At 42.7% G+C, this 24293-nt stretch overlaps 1 protein-coding gene across 1 annotated transcript in view; it reads left to right on the top strand.

Annotated features, from left to right (window-relative positions):
- The window catches only part of FBXO42 (F-box protein 42), a 101607-nt gene that overhangs the window by 60214 nt on the left and 17100 nt on the right, over nucleotides 1–24293 (top strand). The window contains exon 4 of the mRNA XM_027621506.2: nucleotides 8586–8720. Coding sequence (XP_027477307.1) covers nucleotides 8586–8720 — 135 coding nt within the window. The remainder of the gene's footprint in view (nucleotides 1–8585; nucleotides 8721–24293) is intronic.

The raw sequence follows: 24293 nt of genomic DNA, 5'->3' as shown, positions 1-24293 counted from the left end.
CAGTAAGTCTTAGGATAATTCTTTATTTTAACATAGTATATGTTTAGAAAATACTGATTTTGACTGGGGTCATACAAAAATTTTGAACATGAAGGGTATTAACTATAAATACAAATTTAAATAGTAAAATTATAAATGCTCTGGCAATTTGGATGTAATTTAGAGTTTTAAAAATTATTTTAGAATTGACTCTCCATTTTAATTTATTTTTGTAGACACCATTTTATTCTATTAGAGATTCATACCTTCATCAGAATGAGATGTGGTATATCTTAGGCCAGTAAAGGTGTATTATTAATAGTTCTGCATAAAGAAAGGTCATTGGAGGGGGACTCTTAGGAAGTTTCTCATAATTACAGCTTTAATTATATTACTTCCCTGTTCAAAAAGCTTCAGTACCTGTCCTTTGCTTACAAGATAAAAGCTAAACTTAGTGTTATATTCAGAGCCTTCTTTAATTTGATCTGTGTCCAGATTTACTCCTTCATCTCCCAGCTTCTCCCAGGAGCTCCCCTCTTTCAGGCTGTCACTTTGCTGTACCGGTTTCTTCCTTGCTTCAGTATTCCCATCCACTTAGCTGAAGCCTGCCTTTCCTTGAAGACTCAGCTGAAGTTCTAGCTCCCTCATGAAACCTCTCAACTCTTTAGCTCATAGAAAAGTTTTTCCTGTTCTGAGCCTGTGTTTTTGTCTGGAATACTAATTTTGATACTCTTTGATACTAATCCTAATTTTGAACTCTTTTTTTTAATTTAAGTTTTTAATTTTAATTCCAGTATAGTTAATTAGTTTCAGGTGTCCAGCGTAGTTATTCTACAATTCTGTAAATCACCCCGTGCTCATCATGATAAGTGTATATATTTTGAACTCTTGAGGAGAAGGAGAGTGTATTGGTTATTCATGTTGCATAAAAATTAACCCCAAAACTTAGCAGCTTAAAACATTTCTTATCTTACAGAGTTCCTGAGGGCCAGGAATTTGGAGTGCTTTAGCTGGCCCAGGGTCCCTGATGAGCTTGCAATCAGTCTGTCAGCCAGGGCTGTAGTCACCTGAAGGCTTGACTGGGGCCCAGGGGATCTGCTGCCAACCCCACTCAAGTAACTGTTGACAGGAGGCTTCCGTTCTTTAGGACTTGGACCTCTGCATAGAGCTGCTAATTACTTGGTAGCTGGCTTCCCACAGAATGAATGAACTGAGAGAAAGAGACAGATACCAAGACAGAAGCCATGGTGTCTTTTCCAGCCCCTTTCTGAAGTGAATACCAACTTTTCTGCTTGGTTCTATTGGTCACACAGAGATTGACCAGCAGTGTAAATACCCGGAAGTGAGGACCATCGGAGGCCATCTTGGAGGCTGGCTGCCCCAGACCATATGTTGTACTCATATCCAGAGGAGAGTTCACTCCATAATTATAATTTATTGTTATCTTTGAACTGGGTCTAAATAGATCAAAGGAACAGGCCAGACTATTCCTGTGTTTTCAGTTCTTTTGAGGAGCTATTTTTACTTGTCCTGTTATAAACCCCCTAAGACAGTGGATCTCAAAGTGTGATTCCTGGACTTTTGGGGAGGAGGGCATCGGTGAGACCCTTTTAGGGGTCTGTGAAGTCAGAACTGGTTTTATTTTAATACCCCTGCCTTGAGTCTTACACAGGCTGCAGCGGTTTTACCTAGCATTGCTCTTGCACCATCAGTGCAAACATCAACATAGTGAAAAGAGCCATTAACAGCAACTACTGAAAAATACTCCAAACCCAGACTGGTACAACTAGTACTACTAGTAGTACTATTACCACCATCACTACCTCCTCCTCCTCCTTTCTTCTCCCTCTCCTCCTTCCCAGTATTATTCCCTCAGACATCGTTTTGAAAGGGTCTTGAATGTTTTCAGGAGTACAGACTGTAAATGAATTCTTGCCAAGAATATTTAATGAAATTACAGAAGAATCCATGTTAGGTCCAGTATTTATTGTTGAGGGGGAGTTAACTTCAGTGACCTACAGATACTTGGAATAACAAGTGGAGACGGGGTTTCCAAAGGCTGTTTTCAGATTGTTTTTTGAAACAAGTAGCTTTAGAACCCTAGGTGAGGGAAATCTGGGGAAAGTAGAAACCAAACTGGCAAGTATTCAGAGGTGAATAATTATCACAGTAACAGTTCAGCTTTCTAATGAGAGAAGAAAAAAATGTTTTTCCGTTAACAGCTTTGGAAAGAGCATCACCACAAAATAGAGTTATTTGAAGGGGAAATGGAGAGGAAAAGTACAGTGAGTAAGCTCACAGAAATTCGGAGTTTGGTGGGTTTTGATATGTGTTTTTACCTTGAAATTTTTTCGTATCTTCACCTGAAAGGCAAGAAAAGGTGCCATAGATTTTTAAAAAAGGGGTCTATGTCTGGGCGCCTGGGTGGCTCAGTCATTAAGCATCTGCCTTCGGCTCAGGTCATGATCCCAGGGTCCTGGGATCGAGCCCCACATTGGGCTCCCTGCTCCACGGGAAGCCTGCTTCTCCCTCTCCCGCTCCCCCTGCTTGTGTTCCCTCTCTCACTGTGTCTCTCTCTGTCAAATAAATAAATAAAACCTTTAAAAAGGGGGGGGGTGTCGGTGTCTCGTTTCCTCTCAGCGCATCTCTCATTGTTCCCTTTCTCTCTGTGTGCTAACTGGCAGACTGAAGGAAGACGGTTACACGGAAATGGGCATTTTTCAGAATAGGTTGAAAACCAGGAATTCCTTCAGTGTCTTTCCTTAGCTCCTTTCTCTTCCTACTGTGTGTTTCTCCCCAGAGCCCAATTTTATTTCTTATTCCTGACTCACCTTGAGATCAAGGTCTGCATTTCCAGCTCTTTGCTCCTACTGCCCCAGAGATACACAGACGTTTCCTATCTCGCCAGCTATTGGTGGTATTTGGTAGTTGCCCCCAGATGTTCTGCTTTCCATAATTTAGTTAATGGCATTATCGTTCTTTCAGTTACACAGGCTTGAATTCTTGGATTTATCCTCAGTTCTTCTCTTTCCTTCAGCAACAAAAGTCAAATCTTGTTGATTCTGTCCATTTTTGCAATCTCTATCTTTCCTTATTTTTCCCATTACTCGTGTTTATGTGCTAATTGTTTCTTTCCTAAATCTTTTCTAACTGGTCTTCTTTTTCTCTCTCTTCATCTAAACCTGCACTAGACACTGTTGGCACCCATCTCTGAAACTGGGGACAGTGCCACCTCGAAGGGCATTTGGATATGTAAGATCATTCATTGTTCATTTGCTTGACTGGAAAGCACTGCATGCATTTAGTAGGCAAGGGCCAGGACTGTTCGCCGTCCTGCAGTGAATGGGATGCTCCTACACAAAGAGAATGGACTTGCCTAAAATGACGGGAGCCTGTGTCTGGAACCACTGCAAGTCTGTAACCTCAAACCAGTCTTGTCACTCCTCTGCCAGAAAACTGCAGTCTTTCCACACTGCATGCAGAAGTTTCCCCTCCCTCTGACTTTCAAGGCCCCAGCATACTCTTTCAGCTTAAATCTCTGCTGCATCCTCACACAGCTAGGCTCCACCCACATGAGACTCCTTGTTATGTCTTAAACTTCCTTACTTTTTTTTTTTTTAATTTTTAAAAGATTTTAGGGGCGCCTGGGTGGCTCAGTCAGTTAAGCATCTGCCTTCAGCTCAGGTCTTGATCCCGGGGTCCTGGGATCGAGCCCCATGTCGGGCTCTCTGTTCAGCGGGAGCCTGCTTCTCCCTCTCCCTCCCACTCCTCCTGCTGGTACTCTCTCTCTCTCTCGGTCAAATAAATAAATAAGATCTTTTTTTAAATAAAGATTTATTTATTTATTCGATAGAGACACAGCGAGACAGGGAACACAAGCAGGGGGAGTGGGAGAGGGAGAAGCAGGCTTCCTGCTGAGCAGGGAGACCGATGCAGGGCTCGATCCCAGGACCCTGGGATCATGACCTAAACCGAAGGCAGATGCTTAACGACTGAGCCACCCAGGTGCCCCTAAACTTCCATACTTCATGGCCTTGCTTGCATGCCCCTATTGCCTTCTTCCTTTCCCTCTCATTCCTTTTTCGTCCATGGACTTGTTTGTCCCTTGTTAATGGACTGAAAGTGTTCCGAAAATGTTCCATCCTCTAACACCCATCTCAGAGATAAAGCCAAAAGCCACATTCTTCATAAACTCCTCTCAGATTTTCTGCCATGGAGATGAAACTCTTTTCTTCCTCTACTTGTACCCCCTTAAAACACTCTTCTTATCTTTCTCGTACTGTTTATTACCATCTCTCGCCATAATTGTCTTTCAGAGAGGCTGAATATGAAAGCACTTTAAACTTGAGAAGCAAGTTCCTTGGCTCTTCTTTTTTTATTTTTATTTCACAAAATTTTTTTTAAAAGATTTCATTTATTTGACAGAGAGAGGGAGGAAGCACAAGCGGGCAGAGCAGCAGGCAGGGGGAGAAGCAGGCTCCCTGCTGAGCAGAGAACCCAATGCAGGACTCCATCCCAGGACCCCAGGATCATGACCTGAGCCGAAGGCAGACGTTCAACCAACTGAGCCACCTAGGTGCCCCTTTAACATTTTATTTTTTTTTTTAAGTAATTTCTACACCCCAGCATAGGGCTTCAACTCACGATCAAGAGTCACACGCTCCACCGACTGAGCCAGCCAGGCACCCCTCCTTGGTTCTTCTAACCCAGTGTTCTCATCTGTAAAAAGTGTGTAACAAATTCTGTTTATGCCACAGGGTTGCTAGGAAATTTAATCAAGGAAACACTTGTAAAAATATTTTTTAAACTGCAAAGTGATAGGGTGATGAAGATGTCTCCTCCACGAGTGGTTGTCTACTGGAGGACAAGCAGGTTCCAAGTCTTAGACATCCATGTACCTTTCACAACACGTGGTTCGTAGTTGAAATCTACTGAATTCTTTGAAATTAAGTATCACAAAGATGGATCAGCACAGCTTCTTTCCGGTGTAGAAGCCTGGGACCAAAACGAAGCCAGTTTTCCTAGTTTTTTGGCGGGTGTGTGCATGAACAATCATGAAGCCTTGACTAACAGAGAATGTCCTTTTCAGATTGATGTAGGGCTCTGTTAGAGCCCCCAGCATCATGCTTTTAGTGTTTAGGTCTAGGCTGCACATAGGGTCCGGTCATTTCCTACCCATGCTAGTAGTGCTCCTGCAGTAGCTAGCAGGCCCAAACTGGATTACCAGCCTTGCTTGTTCCATAGTTATGTAATTATAGGCCTTATCAAATCTGTCCTGGCTTGTAGACTGAGACACATGACAGCGTTGTCTTTTTAAGCATGGGATAAATGCCTCAGGACCTTTCCCTGGAAACAAGTGGAAAACAAAAGAGAATTTAACGTTTGAATGAGCAAAGGTTGGAGTTCAGTGGACATTGCCTGAGTGACTCCCAGGCATCATAGGAAATATGAAACAACTGGGAGACCTTGCCCTAGAGAGGATTATACTACAGTAGGCAAGTGTTCAGGATGCTGAAGAACTGCTTGCCTGCTGGGTGTTAATGTGAATATTTGACTTGCCTTTGAGTAGGGATTATTAGATATTAACTGGAAATAGATGTCTTGCAATAGTTGTTCATGGAGCAATCAAACCACTTCAGAAAATTTGAAGAGATTTAGCAATTAGAATAAACATTCCTAATGTTACTTCTTAGCAGAATATTCATACTGTGAACTATATCTTTTGTATGGCACATCCCAGTGGTCTAGATGTTCTGAAAAGAAAATGTGCTGTTTGGGTGGAGAACATTGGTAAAAGGGAAATGACCACTTGAGCACTGGCATTTGCTTAAATTCTTAGTTTTTCTAAAAGGCCCATTGAACTTGTTGGGTCTCCCCACCCCCACCCATACCAACATGTAGGTGTCTTAAATAAAAATAGACAGTAAACAAAAGTTTAATAGGATGCTTAAAATATTTGAGTGTATTATTATGATGGCTATTTTCTCATTCCATTATATCAGAGTTCTAAACATAGCTGCTTGAATTGACTCCCTTCCGCTCCAGGCTTTGTTGCTAATTAACTGATAGGCATTGAGAATACAGTGTGTGTGAAACTTGTCATTTCAGTCCTGCTAGTTTTGCAGAGTTTGGGCTGTGCCTTCCTCTTCTAGAAACCTTTGTTTGCTCAAAGAGAAGCAGGAAAATACCGATTGCCTTATTTTAGTGTAGGATTAAAATACATGTGGCAAGGACCTCATGGGGCCCAGCTGTTGGCTGGGTTTTCAATCCAAATAGAGAAGAAGAATGTTTGCTACCTCTTTGAAAAATAAAGGCACTGTGCTCTTTTGCTATATGAAGGAAACAGCTGCCGAGATTTGATCTTTGAAGAGTGGTGAGACATAAATGAGCCCTTGACTCTCTTAGTTATGGATTTGTCTTATTAAACATTCTTATAATGGACACAAATTAAGGCTTCAGAAGCCATAGGACACTGCTAATTTCTGTTCCGTAAGTATGGGTTACCAAGAGGAAAAGAATGTTCTTTCATGCCTGGCACCAGTTGGTTCAGTTCAAAATTTCAGTCCCATTTGTTGGAGTGGCTAGTTGAAGACAGATATGAGAAGACCCAAGATATTGAAGCTCAGCTTCTTTAGTGGAGATTGAAATGTGGTTCCAGCAGTTATGCTTTTTGTTTGTCTAATGTCAGCTAAATTCTGTCCTTTGTTATTTGCAGTTCTTTTTTTTTTTTTTTTTTTGTTATTATTTGCAGTTCTTAACACTCTGAAATACGAGCAGTGCAGTGCAGTAGAGTTTCGTAGGATTTTACTTCTTGGTGGGGGAGGGTTACTTCTTAATAGACTTTCTTGTTGCGGTATGGATTTTAAAACTGATATAGATTAGCAATTATTTTCAAAGGCAAAGAAAGTTAGTGGAAAGTGCAAGATCACTTAAATCTTCATATACCATTGTGTAGTGTTTGTTAATTTGAAAAGTCTGCACCTCCATTATCGTACAGTGTCAGAGGTCAGATGATTTGGATCTCTGCCTTCCACTGGCTGAGATGACCAAGTGTAAGTGACGGAACACACTGCTTGTAGTACCTCATAACTCCTGCAGTTTTCTGATGTGGCCTTCCTAGTGTAGAGATTCCTTAAAGGGCCTGTGAAGCGGGCTGGGTTGAGAAAAAAAAAGGACAGTCATTCGCAGAGCTAGTGCATATCACAGAGGTAATGATAGCAGTGGCACTTCCCTTTTTCTGACCGTGAGTAAGTGGTGGCAGAGTTCAGAAGGGCTCTTACAAACAGAGGTGTGCTAAACTGCACTAGACCCACAAATAAGCTGGCCAATCACTGAAACCATGCTCTAGTGGATTGAATCTTCAGGCTTCTTTTCCCTTTCCCCTGCCTCATATGGGACACTTACTGTTCCAGCCTAGTTTCACATGAACATTAAGAGGTCTTTTTTTCCCCCACCAGTATGCATGAAATGAATGGAAAGGAAAGTTTTGCTCGGTCCTCTTCCTGTGAGCCAAGATGGTAAATGCAAGACTGTAAGGAGTGGGGTCATCTTTTCCAAAGGATAGAGACTTAATGAGCTTTTTAGTGCCAAGCAAGGTGGCAGTGCCTCTCATCTAAACTCTGGCTCTGGTCCTCCTGGTTTTGGGGGAACAGCCCAGCCCTTCTTACAGTCCTTGCCCTTTTGCTTTGGAATGGTGCCCATCAGTGAGGCGTATATAATCATCTGATTGAAAAGGCTCTTCTGAAAGACTTTGGTGCTTTGTAAATGTTACTGAGCTGGTTTTCCATTCGGCACCAACCAGCCTGTGTTGGTGGCTTTTGGATGCACCTAGGGACTTAATAACTTCCATGCTTTTCTCTCAGTTGCTTTGGGACCGTACTACTTCTAAGGTCCCCGAGCTACATCGATCTTTATGTGCTGTTACTTCATGGCATTGATTAAAAATGTCTTCTGTCATTTTCTTCATATAAAGATGTGCTTCAGGTTTCATTTGAAAGCAAAAACGGTCAGAGGAGGGCTGCAGGTAAGAAGTGGGAGGACTGAGTGCGTCTGTTATCACTGACTCCGCCCAGCCCTAGAGCATAATGATGCAGATTTAGATGAATTATGCAGCTGTACTGAAATTTTACTCATTAAGCACCCTTAATCTGAATTCTTGTGTGCTCTTGCTGGAATGATACTGTCTTATTTGATGACGACATTGTCACTTTGCTTAGTGTGCTCAGAAATAACATTTCCAGGGGCGACTGGGTGGCTCAGTTGGTTAAGCGTCTGCCTTTGGCTTAGGTCGTGATTCCAGGGTCCTGGGATCAAGCCCCGCCTCGGGCTCCCTGCTCAGCGGGGAGCCTGCTTCTCCTTCTCCCTCCGCCACTACCCCCATTTGTGCTCTCTCTCTCTGTCAGATGAATAAATAAAATCTTAAAATAAAGAGTGATGTGATATTAACCAATCTGAAGACAAGAGGCTGGTTATAGAAGGATGGTACCTGGCAACAGAGTTGCAAAACGAGTGAAATAATTGATCTTTGAAAGATATGGGCTATAATTATGGTGTTAGAGGGGCTTCAGAGTTAAACATCAGCTATGAACTTATTGTTTTCTTTCTAGGTGCATGCTATTACGATGCTAATCAGTCTATGTATGTGTTTGGAGGCTGTACCCAGAGCAGCTGCAATGCTGCCTTCAATGACCTCTGGAGACTTGACCTGAATAGCAAGGAGTGGATCCGACCTTTGGCTTCAGGTAAGAAATAAAATTCTGATCTTTGCCATCGTACCAGGTAACTCCCTTTGCATGGTAATTCTATCTGGCTGTTTTGGTTTTGGTCTCTGGTACTGGGGACCCAGGCCCTTTGTCAGATCTGCTTTGTAAATGCCAAAAGTAATGTGCTTGTATAAGGTCTTTGGGGGAAAAAAAAAATCTTTATCCTGACTATTGGTGCCCTGCCAGAATTGCTGTACTACTGTGTGAATTCATCTGTGTGGTTTTCTCAAGTGCTTGCACTGGTGTGATACGCTTTTTGGTATGAAGTTGAAGTAAGAGCAGAAACACAGCATCGTGAGAACTGTAGTTGACTGACAGAAGCTGTTGTCCCAGGGCTAAGATCTCTGAATGAATATCTTTTGTTGTCGCCAGCTCAGATATTTGGGGAGTGTATGGAACATGCCTCTACTGGTTACTCTTAACACCTCAGGAGTGTGGGAAGATTCTCGAGTAGGTACATTACTGCACAGCCCCACTATGCCAAAATTCTAGCAAAAAGAAACTGTTTTCTCCTTTTTGACCTAACCTTTCTTGGGGCGGGTGGGGGATTTGTTTTGGCACTTTTGAGGCAGGACAATTTGAAAAGGCATAACCATAAGATTGAAGGAGCTAGTGTGATGGAGAAAGAGTCCACTGAGCATAAAGTACTCTACTAGATTTGTTGGCAAGCTTTTCCCAGACATTCATTTGGCTTTTCAAGGTCAGAATTCACACTAGGACTAAGGAAACTGAGGTTTTCCTTGAGTAGATGCTTTACTTATTTAGGTCTTGATTTACTACTTTGATTACTAGATGGGGAGCTACTTGGTATAGTAGAAAGGGCCCTGAGTTTCATTTCCTGGCACAGGAGCCAGTTCTCCTTATATCAGTGAACAGGTGACTTCATCTCTCTGGGACAAATATGGAGTGGGACTAGATGATGCGATTTTCCAGGGGGTTGGGAAGGCTAGTTTAGCTTACCTTTTTTTCTGTAATGACTGCTATGACTGTCTAGGCCAGGGACTTAAAACTGTTGTATGAGACGACGCTGTGTTTTGCTCCCCCAAAGCTGTAAGCTCCTGTTCCTTCCCCTGCAATAGGCAAACATAGGAGGCAGGAGCCTACCGACAGCAGGTACTCACAGGTGGGGTTGGGGTTTGCATGGAGGAAATTCTTTATTAAAATCATTAGAAAGATGACCAAGTGTTAATCTTTTAAAAATTTTGGAAGTCGGTGCTGTTTTAGGGCCCTCAGAATTGTGTACTTCGGAGAGTTTCTTCTTCTAACCCTTTGTCCCCGTTGCACTTGGTGTAATACTGATTAGTGTTTGGATCACAGATTCTAAAATGTAGACAATGTAGACTATCTCTTCAGCTTAAGCATCCTGTTGCCACTGTACTTGGTGTCCAGGTCCCATTTCAGAGCAGCTTTGATTATTTCAATCACAAAATACTAATACTCTCTTCCTCTATTTTGTAACCAAGCTTTATGCCTTTGATAATTTGAGCTAAGCACTGCTCTTTCTTCTAGAAGTGAAGCTCTGGACTGTGGGACCCTCATAACCCATTGCTAACTACTGTGCTTATTTTCCCTTATTTCTCCCTGTAAGGTAGACATGGGACTTTTTTCTTTTAAACCACTAAGACTATGTTTTGAAGTATCAGATAAATAACTGACTTTACAAATACAATGTCAGGGGCACCTGGGTGGCTCTGTCAGTTAAGTATCCAGCTCTTGGTTTTGTCTGAGATCATGATCTCACAGTCGTGGGATTGAGCCCCGTATCAGGCTCCGTGCTCGGTGGGGAATCTGCTTGAGATTCTGTCTCTCCCATTCCCTCTCCCCTGCTCTTGCGCGCCCACATGCGCGTGCTCTCTCTCTCAAATATAAATCTTTCAAAAAGGGGCACCTGGGTGGCTCAGTCGTTAAGCCTCTGCCTTTGGCTCAGGTCACGATCCCAGAGTCCTGGGATCGAGCCCCGCGTCGGGCTCCCTGCTCGGCGGGAAGCCTGTTTCTCCGTCTCCCACCTTGCTTGTGTTCCCTCTCTTGCTGTCTCTCTCTCTGCCAAATGAATGAATAAAATCTTTTTAAAAAAATAATAATAATAAATAAATCTTTCAAAAAAATAAAAATGCGGTGTTAGACTATTTCCTTTTATAAAACATAGAAACTCCTGAAGGTTTAATTTTCTAACAAAGTGTCTCAAAGAATCTGCTGGCCACTTCACTCGAATCTACAATTAAAGCCTAGCTTTAAAGGGGGAAAAACAGCTATTTGAAATGTCTCCTTTTTAAACAAACAAGCACTGGTTTTTAATAAAGAATGCTATGAGATTCTCCTTCAGGCAGAAATCCCATGGGAAGATTGCCTGAGGAAATGTTTCTGTCGGCTGTCATGAGTCCCAACCAAAATTACTTCGTAACAAACATCAGTGAGTCTTTCTGAACAAAACACAGTTGTTGATGTGCCTTGGTGTGCCTGACGCACCCATTTTAGTGCTTGGAGGTGGGTAGGTTGGAAGGTGGCTGAAGCCTCCGGAGGGTGCCTGCCACCCTTTGGTGCCAGCTGTGAAGTCTTCTCACATGTGAGCATTCGTCAGCAGTGAGTATTCAAAGCAATAGCCTAAACAGGGTTCAGTCTTCGGGAAAGTGTAGCGGTACGAAGAAGAGCATCAGACAAGCAGGAGGGGGGCAGTTTCATTTGGAGTGGAGAGTCTTTCTGGAGAGTGCTACTGCATCAGGTGTCTTTTTCCTTGTTTATTTGCTGATACTGCAGGTGAGACTGGAGCCTTCTCATTTTGGGTGGTGTCCTAACCCACTCAGGCTGCCATAGCAAAGTAGCATAGACTAGGGGCTTAAACAACACAACTTTATTTCTCATGGTTCTGGAGGCTGGGAGTCCAAAGTCACGGTGCTGGTGAGGGCTGTCTTACTGGCTTGCAGGCAGCTGCCTTCTTGCTCTGTCCTCACCTGGCAGAGATAGAGTTCTGGTGTCTCATCCTCTTTTCATAAGAGCACTAGTCCCATTATAAAGGCCTCAACCTTATAACTTCATTAAACCTGATTATCTCCCAAAGGTTCCATCTCCAAAGGCCATCACATTGGTGTTAGGGCTTCAACATACGAATTTTGATAGGACACAATTCAGTCCATAGCCATGGGAGTTCATGTGACTTGCCCCTGAAACCTTGTTAGTTCCTTTTGAAATGATGTAAGTGCTCCATCTGGAGGGAGCGTGGTAGTGACTAGTGTTAGAATGACAGCTCTCATGGCCGAGTGAGACCTCGGGAGGCCTGGCTGGCTCAGTCGGTAGAACATGTGACTCTTGATCTCAGGGTTGTGAGTTCTAGCCCCACGTTGGGTGTGGAGCCTACTTAAACAAACAAACAAACAGGGGCACCTGGGTGGCTCAGTCGGTTGGGGTCTGCCTTTGGCTCAGGTCATGATCCCAGGGTCCTGGGATCGAACCCCATGTCAGGCTCCGGGCCAGCGGGGAGCCTGCTTTTCCCTCTCCTCCCTGCTTTCACCATCTCTAGAGTCTCTGTCTCTCCCAAATAAATAAAATCTTAAAAAGAAACACACACACACACACACACACACACACAAAACGGCTGAGTGAGACTTACCACAGCTACACCCTCCTACAGCTAGTGCTTCTCAGGCATTTCCAGTGAGGTACCTCCTCCTCCCTCTACAGCTAATATTGTAGCCCCTCCTCTCATGAAGCTTGTATTGTATTGGGGGAGAAACAAAAACAGAAAGTATGAAGAAAACAAGAAATAAGAGGGGAAGAGCTACTTTAAACAGGAGGCAACATTCTTTGCTGAGATTTGAAGGATGAGTGGAGAGAGTGAGACCACATGTGCAAAGACCCTACAACAGCAAAGAATAGGACATACACCGAGGGCCTGAAGACACACCTTGTGGGCGTGGCACGGTGAGCAAGGGCTAGAGTGGTGGAGATGGGGTTGGGATGTAGACGGGCCAGTTCATTCCCACCCCAAGGTCTGGGAGATTTTGAGATTGTAAGCAGAGGGATATTATCCAGTTTACATTTTAAAGAACACTTTTGCTGCCATTTAGGAAATGGATTGGAGAAGTCACGAGAACAAAACAGAGACCGGCTAGGAGGCCATCACAGTGGTGTGGGTGAGAGGAAGTGATGACTTGGACTAGAGTCCTAGTGGTAGAGAGAAAGGGAAGCATATGAATTTGAGCTGAAATTTTATAATAAAATCAACAGGACTTCTTGGTGGATTGGCTCTGTGAGGGTGAGAGGGTTAGTCAAGGCTGAGTCAGGTTTCAGGTTTGGCCCATTTGCTAAAATGGAGAATACATATTTGGAAGAAGTTTAAGTTTTGATTTCTTTATACATTTAAGTGGTGGTATCCCATAATTAGTTGTTGTGAGAGTTTGACATTTAAAATAGAGTGCCTGCCTTCCCTTAAATGACGCCATAGCCCGCCCTTTTGTTTGGTTAATTCTACTCTCATCCTTCATTTGTTCTGACAGCAGATATTTATGGATTTCCTACTCTGTCTGGTATTGTTTCAGATGCTGGGGATACATGAATGAATAAAACAGACAAAAATCCCACTCGTAATGGAGATCAAATCCAAATGAGGGAAGACAGATATTTAAAATGACAAGTAATGTTGGGCACCTGGGTGGCTCGGTCGGTTGAGTGTCTGACTTTGGTTTGGGTCATGATCTTGGGGACCTGGGATTGAGCCCCGTGTTGGGCTCTGCGCTCAGGGGGGAGGCTGCTTGTCCCTCTCCCACTGCCCCTCCCCCGCTTACACTTGCGCACGGTCTCTCTCTCTCTCAAATAAATCTTTTAAAAAAATAATAAATAAATGACAATGTAATATAATATGTTAGAAGATGATTAAGCTACTGAAGCGAAATGATAGCATGGTAAGGGGGCCAGGGATAGGGGGACTGCAGCTGGGGTGACTAGGGTAGACCTCACAGAGGAGGCAACATTAGATCAAAGACTTGATTGGGTAAAAGAAGTGAACCGAATGAATATCTAAGGAAACAACATTACAAACAGAGGGAATATCCAGTGCAAAGGTCCAGAGGCGGGAGTGTGCTTGGGACGGTCCAGGGATAATGACAAATCAGTGTGACTAGCATCTGGTGAAGAAAGGAGAGTATACTAGCAGAGGGGGTTGGGCAAATAATGGAGGGAAATGTGTCATACATGTAGGACTTCCTGGCTGTTGTAGGGGCTTTTTCACTTTTTTTTTTTGAGTGAAGTGACTGGTCATTTAGGGTTCTGACAAGACTGTAAGAGGACAAGTGTGGCAATGAGGAGGCCAGCTAAGAAGTGGTAGCAGTAATCTAAGCGAGAAATGATGGTGACAGGGACTAGGGTGTTGTCAGGACGTTAAGAACTGGATGGATTGGACAGAGGGAAGAGGGTTTGCCCATGGCTTGGATGTGGAGTATGAGAGAGAGGAGTCAGGGACGGCCCTAGGGATTTTCAGCCTGGGCATTGGAAGGAATGGCGTTGCCATTAGCTAAGGTGGGTAAGAGTGTGGGTGGTCAAGGTTGGCAAAGTGCAGAAGTGACACATGCCGTTTGAACCATACTGCGTTGAAACACCCGTTTGGACATCCAGGTGGAGATGTGTCTGGAGTTCTGGGAGACATGTAGGCTAGAGACATTTGTCTAGATAGTCAAATGGAAGTTATTAGCATATGGATGGATTGAAAACCACGAGGCAGGGTGAGATTGCCAGGGGAGTGAGTGAAGATAGTAGAGGAGGAGGGTAAGTCTGGGACATAGCAGTATTTGGAGATCAGGGAGGAGAGGGGGAAACAGCAAAAAACTAGAAAAGGAACACTCAAGGAGGTGGGGGAAAGCCAGGAGGACGTGGCATCTTAGAAGTCACCGTACTGGAAAGTGTTTCCAGGAGAGAGGAGATAATCAGCTAGGTCCTACACAGTGAAGAGGTCCAGTCATTTGAGGACTTAGGATTGTCCTTAAAATTAGTAAAGAGTATTTTCGATGAGCGATAAGGATGAAAGTGTATTTGGAAAGGTTTCAAGACAATGGGAAGAGAGGAATTGAAGACAGGAAGTATAAATAGTGCATTACAGTTTTTGAAGTTTTGCTGTAAAAGAGAGCAGAGAAATGAGATGCTAAGTGGAGGGAATGTAGAATTGAGAGGTTTATTTTTAAGATGACAGATTGTATAGCATATTCATGTTGATGGGAATGATCTAGAGGGAGGAATGGGTGTGGAGGGAGAGGAAGGATTGTCAGAGCTGTGTCCTCCTGTCGTGAGAAAGGCAGAGGGGTTAGCCATGGATGGGAGCATTGACCGTTTATCCAAAGGAACAGGAAGGGTTGTGTGATTGCAGATGCTGGCGGATGGGTAGATGTGGGAACTGGTGGAAGTTCTTACTGATTGCTTTATCACTCACATAAAATAGCTGAGGGTGGGACAGAACAGAATCCTTTGGAAATCCTGGCGGGTGATTATGAATGCACAGTTGTGTACGTTGTAGTCTTTGCCAGACGGTTCTAGGAAGTTGAATGTTCCACCTTCTGGTGTTGTACTAAGGGAACACCTTAATTCTTAATCAGCCTGTGTTTGATTCCCAAAGCAACTGCACAGTTCTTGGGATAGGTTCTTCAGAAGGCTGATGTTTAAACCACTGATTCTAAAATACCCTTTCGTCAGACAGGCTAATTTTGGCATCTATTTAATATATAATAATTTCATCAGTCACAGCCTTTTTTGGTTACTGCAAATCCGGTAGAGATTTTCAAGCATACATTTTTACACTTAAAATTGGAGTGTCCTGATTTTTCCAAACTTCTTAAACATTAGCTCATACCCATTTACAAAAGGGGAATGAATTTCAGTATTCGAATTTTCCAAAGGTAGGAGAGTCGGTAAATGTTAGGGGAAGATTTAAAGCCCAGTCTGTCATCTCTGTTAACTAGTCCCTGAGCACAGTAGATTTTCCCACTACACTCTCCCCATAGAATCTTCTTGCCCAATAAATCCTTTTGCTTTTCGTTTTCTTCCCTGTCAGTCACACATGCAATTCCAAGTGACAGCTTATGGTTCGGGACCTTTGCTTTAGAAAACACTCAGGACAGAGATACACAACCGAGCCACGAGCCATGTGTTCTGGTCTTGGCCTTGCCACTCCTGAACCGCTTGCCTCTGAACTTAAAATCCTTAATCACTTCTGCATTCTTTGGGCCTCGATTTCCTTCTCTGTGAAAGAAGAAGAGACAGGATCACTGTTTCTAAAAATCCCATAGCAGATCACTTTTATCCAAGTCATCTAAAAATACTAAAAATAATAGATTCCTCAACCTCATACCAGACTCACCTTATCTCAAGGGGTTGGGGATAGAGTGGTGGATCTTTTTAAAAAAACGGAAAAATGTCCCGGTTGATTCTAAACCTAGCTAAATTTGGAAATCCTGGATCCCTGCAAAATCTTTTGGCTTTCTCATGTGCAATCTGTGACCTCACTTTGATATCACAGTCTGTTAGGTGAATGTGTAATATGCAGAGCTGCACTCCCTAACTTTTGTTAAGGAAGGATGGCTCTCTTAAACTGCTTCTTTGTAGAAAGAGCTACCTTTTACACCCTGGTTAGTCAGGAGTGGCCTGCTGTCTGAGGAAATGTGTATGGACACCCTTGAGAGGGTTTTGGGGGTGGAATGTTGGTGGTCTCAGATTATTTAAACATACTATCTAACCTTCAAACCAACCCAGTTAGGTTGGCACTACTATTATCCCCATTTTACAGATGAGGAAACTGAAGCTCAGAAAATCACCTAGTAATTTACCTAAGATCACACAGCCAATAAATGATGGAGCAGTGATTGAAACCCAAGATTTTGCCTCTAAAGTCTGTGTTCTTTCTACTCTGCCATGCTGTGAGTAGTTTTCTTTTCTCTCTCTCTTTTTCTTAAGATTTTATTTATTCATTTGAGACACAGAGATACAGAGAGAGAGAGAGAGAGCACGAGCAGGGGGAGAGGCAGAGGAAGAGGGAGAAGCAGGCTCCCTGCTGAGTCAGGAGCCCGACGTGGGGCTCGATCCCAGGACCCTAGGATCATGACCTGAGCTGAAGGCAGATGCTTAACCGACTGAGCCACCCAGGCTCCCCTAGTTTTATTTTTTTTCTATAATTTTTTTCATATTACCTATTTTTAAAAAACTTTTTAAATAGACTTTGTGTTTTAGAATAGAACAGAGTTCCCATATACCCACACCCAGCTTTCCCTATTGTTAATATCTTGCATTAGTATAGTACATTTATGACAATGAATGAACCAGTACTGATACATTATTATTAAATAAAAAGTCCCTACTTTACTCTGATTTCCTTATTATTTTAAAAAATATTTTATTTATTTATTAGAGAGAGTGAGAGAGCATAAATGGAGGAGTGGCAGAGGGAGAGGGAGAAGCAGACTCTCGCTGAGCAGGGAGCTGGACTCGGGGCTCAATCCCAGACCCCAAGATTATGACCTAAGCCAAAGGCAGACACTTAACCCATTGAGCCACCCAGGCACCCCCTTACTATTATTATTTTAATCTAATGTCTTTTATCTGTTCCAAGATCCCATCTTAGGATACATTACACTTAGTCTTTATGTCTCCTTAGATTCCTCCTGCCTATGACAGTTTCTCAGACTTTCCTTGTTTGATGATCTTGACAGTTTTGAGGAGTACTGTCAGATATTTTGTGGACTTCATTCAGTTTGGGTTTGTCTGAGGTCTTTCTAACAGTTAGATTAGAGTTATGGGTTTTTTTTTTTTAATTTATTTATTAGAGAGAGAAAGATCACAAGCAGGGGGGAAGGGTAGAGGGAGAAGCAGGCTTCCTGCAGAGCAGAGAGCTTGATTTGGGGCTCGATCCCAGGACCCTGAGATCATGACCTGAGCTGAAGGCAGATGCTTAACTGACTGAGCCACCCAGGCGCCGCTAGTTACGGGGTTTTGAGGAGGAACCACCACAGCAGTAGAGCATCCTTCTCATCACATGCTATCAAGAGGCCGTATTATGAACATGATTTATTGCTTTTGATAACCTTGATCACCTGGCTGAGACAGTGTATCTTTGATTGCTCTACTGTAAATTTTTTTTTTTTTTTTTTTGCCCTTTCTTAAAATTTTTTCAGGGCACTGGGTGGCTCAGTTGGTTAAGCCTCCAACTCTTGATCTCAGCTCAGGTCTTGATCTCACGGTCATGAGTTCAAGCCCTATGTTGGGCTCCATGCCAGGCATGGAGCCTACTTAAAAAAATTTTTTTTTTCCTAGGTTATTTTTCTTTCTTTTCCTGTGATTCCCTTTATTTGTAGTTGTCCTTGGTCCTTGATCTTCCATGGAATTTGGGGGGAATAACTAAGCTATCTGGCTGTTATGTCTATCATCAGAGTCAGGAAAGGGTAATGAGCAGAGGGTGTGTCATTTGAAGAAAAATTTTCACAGCTTAGGAAATTTTTAAATATCAACATGACTTTTTAAAACTTTTTGGTGGGGAGCAGAATGCTGAAGACAACATCTTTTTTATTATGACCTAGCACATCTGGATCTTTCCAGCTGCCCAGAGCCAAAAGCTCTACTGGAAATAATTTTGTTCCATTAGGACTGTTCCCTAAATGAATAATAACATCTTCCAAAATCACTGAGTAATCCAGCCGAAAAGCTAGTTTACTTTTGGAGTTGGATAGCAAAAAGAAAGAGTATTGGTCATATCGGTCGTATCAGATGTCTGTGGGAAGGCCAGGATAGCCTTAGAAGCTGGAAAGTTCTGGAACTGTCCAGAAATAATTGCCCAGAGTGTCATTGTTTCTCTTACTATGTAAATGATACCTTAAAAATGATGCACATAGGGCTCTTGGATCCATTGATGTTTTGCTGTCCTGTGTCTGGTAGAAAAGTTTAGTCTTAGGTTCTCTACTGCCTTTTCCTAAGCCTGTGGTAACGTGTCCAGGAAATGTCAAAACAAGTAAGGGAGTGTGGGACTGATACCTGGCACCAGGTATAACTAAAACAGCTAACCAGGAGAGTCTGTTCTGGAAAAGATCACACTCCTTTCCTCGGTGTAGGTCCCAGGTGTCAGTGTTAACATTGAAATAGCTGAATGTGGAATTTTAAAAATAATGTATTAGTGTACTTACTCATAGGCATGAGATTCTGCTTTTTAGTATTGTTTTGCATCTAAACACTTTATACATTTTTTTAAATTACCATTATATGCAAATGTGTTCTGAGAATGCCAGTTCTATGGAGATGAGAGAGAGGTGGATGCTTATCAACTGGTAAATATTGTACCATATAACAAGAGAACACATATGCCTTTCAAATACACGCCAAGCTTCTGTTCTCTGTTCTGAAAACAGGTCATCAGGGGTGCCTGGGTGGCTCAGCTGGTGAAGCATCTGCCTTCGGCTCTGGTCATGATCCCAGGGGCCTGGGATCGAGTCCTGCATTGGGCTCCCTGCTCAGCGGGGGTCTGCTGGTCCCTCTCCCTCTGCCTGCCTGCCCTCCCCCGCCACCCCCCATCAAATAAATAAACAAAATCTTAAAAAAGAGAGAGAGAATTCTGGGCTTTCATATCTGCACACTGTTATCCTGTCTGCCTACCATCTTGACAAGCAGTTTTTGGTTGCTCTTGGGTGTCCTGTGCAGTAAAACTCTCAGACCATCTAGGGTTTCTGTTTTTCTCAGGTATCCACATAACCTCCCCTCCCCCCAACAGCACTTGATGTGTTATGAGCACAGTAAACTTCATTTTGCATGATGCCTTATCCCTGTGTATCTCCATTGCTATATAGATTTATTGATTTTACTTTGTGTCCTCAATGAAATTGCAGAAGCCTAATCTTATGTGGGGGGAACACAAAAGATACTATCCTAGAGTCGTTCCTGACTCCTGCCGCATGGATGACACTGTTGGTTTTTAGGACACTCAGCAGTGTCTCATACCAGCTCCTGCCAGGTGCATATTATTTGGTTGTTTATTCTCTATACAGTCAGGATTGGTCCAGTTTCTCAAGCTTTCCAGCTCTTGTAACTTTGAGAAGATTTATAAACGATCTATTGGGTGGTCTTTCTTGGTGGGTGAGGGTTGTGATGGGTCATTTATTAACTTGAAATAGCAACTTAAATCCTTGGATACTACCTTATCCTTTCAAAGCTTAGAAGCTACCTCTCATCTCTTTGGGAAATGAACTCCTAAACTGTTGCTTTAACGAATCCTACTTTTCACACAAGCAGTGCCCCGGATAATTTCCTCTGTTCCATAATTCTCTCTAGAAGTGGTTATGGGCTATGGATTTTATATTTGATTTGTTGGCTTTTATGCTGTTCCTTTTTTACCTTCTTTCCCATTTTAGTAAGGTTTCTGAAATCCATTGCCCAATCTTAAAATGTTTCTCGCTGTTTGTTTGATTTACATGTGTGAGTTATAGCATGATTGCATTTTATTTGAGGAATATGTTCTTGACGACCTCACATAATGAATTTTCTGGCAGTGGATCAATGGTCTTTCTGTTTACTGGTTAAAGCGGTGGGTGATGCCATGTGACAGTGGCACAAACATGGTTGATAGTTCACTCTGTCAGCTCAGACGTTAGCTATTCTTTTTTTCTTAACAATACTTTTTTAAGACGTAATTTATATATAGTAAAATGAACAAATCTTAAGTACACAACTCCGACTTGTAAAAGCATGTATACAGGGATGCCTGGGTGGGGTGGCTCAGTTGGTTGAAAGTCCAACTCTTGATTTTAGCCCAGGTCGTGATCTCAGAGTCCTGGGATCGAGCCCTGCGTCAGGCTCCACACACTTCGCACTCAGCAGGAAGTCTGCTTGAGGTTCTCTCTCTCCCTCTCCCCCCACCACGCTCTTTCTTAAATAAATCTTAAAAAAAAAAAAAAGTATGTAGGGGCACCTGGGTAGCTCAGTTGGTTAAGTCCCTGACTCTTGATTTCAGTTCAGGTCATGATCTCAGGGTTTTAAGATCAAGCCCCATGTCAGGCTCTGTGCTGGACGTGGAGCCTGCTTAAGATTTTCTCTCTCTTCCTACCCCTCTGCCCCTCTCCCCCCAACACATGTGTGCTCTCTTAAAAAAAAAAAATTGAGGGGTGCCTGGGTGGCTTAGTCATTAAGCGTCTGCCTTCAGCTCAGGTCATGATCCCAGGGTCCTGGGATCGAGCCCCACATCAGGCTCCCTGCTCGGTGAGGAGCCTGCTTCTCCCTCTGCCCCTGCTTGTGTTCCCTCTCTCACTGTCTCTCTCTCTGTGTCAAATAAATAAATAAAATATTTTAAAAAATTGAATAAATAAATAAACCTCATTAAAAAAAAAAGTATGTATACAGCCATGTGGTTATCACCCAGGTCAAGATACAAAATACTTCTGTCACTTCAGAGAGTTCCCTCATGCCTTTTCCTGTCAATACCACTCCCCACAGAGGTAACCACCTTTTGACATCTAAGTGATTTGAGATTCATCTTGGTTTGTTTGAGATTCATCTGTGTGGTTGCATTTACCAGTGGTTTATTCCTTTTCATTGCTTTGAGTGTTCCATAATGTGAATATACTATTTTTTTTAACCCATCCTCCTGTTGATGGATACTTGGGATATTTCTATTTTGAATATAGTTGCAGTTAACATTCTCATATAAGTTTGTGGACATATCATTCATTTCTTACTTACTTAAGACCTACTTGTCAACTTTAAGAAATATTCTAGTGGCGGCGCCTGGCTGGCTCAGTCTGTAGGGCATGGGACTCTTGATCTCGGGATTGTCAGTTCGAGCCCACACTGGCTGTGGAAATTACCTAAAAATAATAATAATAAAAACCTTAAAAAAAAGGAATATTCTAGATATGGTGAGTATCCCAGAGAGTTCTCTGTTCACTTAGGCCTCCTGCTCTAAGTAGGAAGATCTGATGATGTAACTAAGTATTATAGAGGATTGGGGAGGAACGACTGCTTGTCTAATAATTAAAGATACTCTCATAATGAGGGCCTCCCCACCTAAAGTGATGGGAGGAATGTGTTGGAAGAGGGAGGGAGGCTGGTTGGGAACACCATTAAGAGCTTGGTTTTTGTGCCAGACAGACACAGGTTTGCATCAGATCTCTGTTGCTTAGTAACTGGCGACCTTAAATGGGTTATTTAACATCTCATTTGCCTTACCTTTATTTTTTTTTTAATTTTATTTATTTGACAGAGAAAGACACAGCGAGAGAGGGAACACAAGCAGGGGGAGTGGGAGAGGGAGAAGCAGGCTCCCCACTGAGCAGGGAGCCCAACGTGGGGCTCGATCCCAGGACCCTGGGATCATGACCTGAGCTGAAGGCAGACACTTAACAACTGAGCCACCCAGGCGCCCCTTGCCTTACCTTTAGAGTAGAGATGGTAGTACCTACCTTTCCTAGTTTATATTCAGATTATATCCCATTAAGGTATTCAGCTGGAGAGGGGATATAGAATCTGATGAAGTTGACACCTTTACATATACTGAAGTACTAGCTATGGAGTGGGGAGTAGTCAGAAGCTATCCTCAAGTTCTCAGAGCTTGAAAAGTGATTGCATTCATCTGTCTGTATTCATTTTCATGCCTTTATTTATTGAGCATTTATGGCCGGTGCTTTCCTAGCTATATAGCAGGTACAGACGTGAACAAGATGCAGGGTCTGTTGGGGACAGCCAATAAACCAATCAGTCAATCCAGAGAGAACATAAAGCACTAAGAATAGAATAACTGGTGGTTCCAGACAGCAGATGGCATGTTTAAAATAAGTTATAGGGGCGCCTGTGTGGCTCAGTCACACAGGAGTCCCAAAGAAGGCCATGCCTGTGCATCTGACTCTTGATTTCAGCTCAGGTCATGATCTCAGGGTCGTGGGATCGAGCCCCGTGTCAGACTCTGCTCAGCACGGAATCCGCTTGTCCCTCTCCCTCTGCTCCTCCCCCCGCTCTTCTCTCTCTCTCTCTCTCTCAAATAAATAAATAAAATCTTAAAAAAATAAGTTCTAAACTGTGTCGAGTCAGGACTTCTGTATGGACACATGGATTTTTGAAGGAAATCTGATTTATGAAGAAAGAAGTAGCACAGTAATGAATTTTGGATTCTTTTCACAATTTGTTACAATTTATTTTTAAGGCCAGTTGTGTGTTTTTATTAAGATGATTTGCTTTTGATTAAAATGACTGTGAAGTATTTTAAACATTTTTCTGTTTTCATAGAGGGAACGCATCCAGGTGCCCAGATACCACTTCCAAGTGTTAATAATCTCTGTGAAGAAGGCATAGGATATTATTTAAGCTACTACTTTAAGTTCTTTGTTATATTAGCAACTTCCTGATCCCTGGACCCGTTCCTGGTTAATCTTCTTTATGAGTTGGTCATTTCTCCTTGTCTGCTCTAGCCATTTGCAGTCCTGGAAACAACCTGGATCTGTGGTGGTCTCGGGAGATGTGCATGAGAGCAGAGCCAGTGGGTTCCCCTAGGAAAGGAAGGAATCCTTCCTGTTTATGTATAAAGTTCAGAACCTGGGATTTTTCCAGAATACATGCTTTTCTAAGGTGGGTACACATTCTCTCCTGCTGGAGAGAAGAGTGGGAAAATTTGCATAGCACAAATCTGGGTAAACCCTAGTCTTCCAGGAGAGAGAATAAATAAGATTATACCATATTTCAGTTTGGCTCTCTCCCGCCTGACTAGGATTTTCCTGTTTTGACACCAGGCCAGAAACTTTATGACTAGCAACATTGTTTTTACTTCTAAACAGAGCCACTTCAAAGGGTACCCACTCTCCAACCCCCATTAGAACTGCAATTAACAAGTTATCAGATTAAGCAGACTGTGGACCTCTTCTCTTCCAGGAGAAATTGAATCAAAAAGACTACTTGAAATGGTAACAAGGAACTATTATTGGTTTCGTGTCAATTTTTAGCTGATAAGTGCTATCCTATTCATCAAGTGGCCTTTCTCCTGCGTTTATTTAGAAGTGAAAACCGTGCCAATAGGGAATTTCTTTTTGTTAATGCCTGTGGCGGGCATACAGGATCTAAACGTTTCTCATGCTCATTATAAAAGTTCCTCTTGTTTTGGATGTTCTGTAAGTGACCCAAGGAGTGATGTTTTGATGTGGGTATAATTATAGTAATGAAAATCTATGCCCTAAAGCCCGAGATCCAGACAGGCTTTGTCTAATATCAGTGAATTGTTTTGATATCAGTCAGTAACTTTCTGGCCATTTTGCAACTGAAGAATGAAATAGGAAAAAAAAAAAAAAAGGCAGTGTAAGGGAGACACCCCAAAAAGTGTTTGGCCTTACCCCTGCCGAGTGACTGACTGATGCCTCCAGGGTAGGCTGTGATTAACTGGAGCCACTTTTATCCCAACTCAGGAGGGATCTTTAACCATTTGGTTTCCAGGGTTGGGTTTAGTTCAGCATTTTCATAAGAAATAGTTCTTGCCCCTTAGGATAGTAAAATCTTACTGGGAGACTCTAAATGGATAATTTCAACACAGTGTGTTAAGTTTTGGGACTGAAGTAGATACAGGAT

The sequence above is a fragment of the Zalophus californianus genome, chromosome 4 (assembly GCF_009762305.2).
Source record: "Zalophus californianus isolate mZalCal1 chromosome 4, mZalCal1.pri.v2, whole genome shotgun sequence".
NCBI classification, from domain to species: Eukaryota; Metazoa; Chordata; class Mammalia; order Carnivora; family Otariidae; genus Zalophus; species Zalophus californianus.
This window is presented reverse-complemented; position numbering and strand designations above follow the sequence as displayed.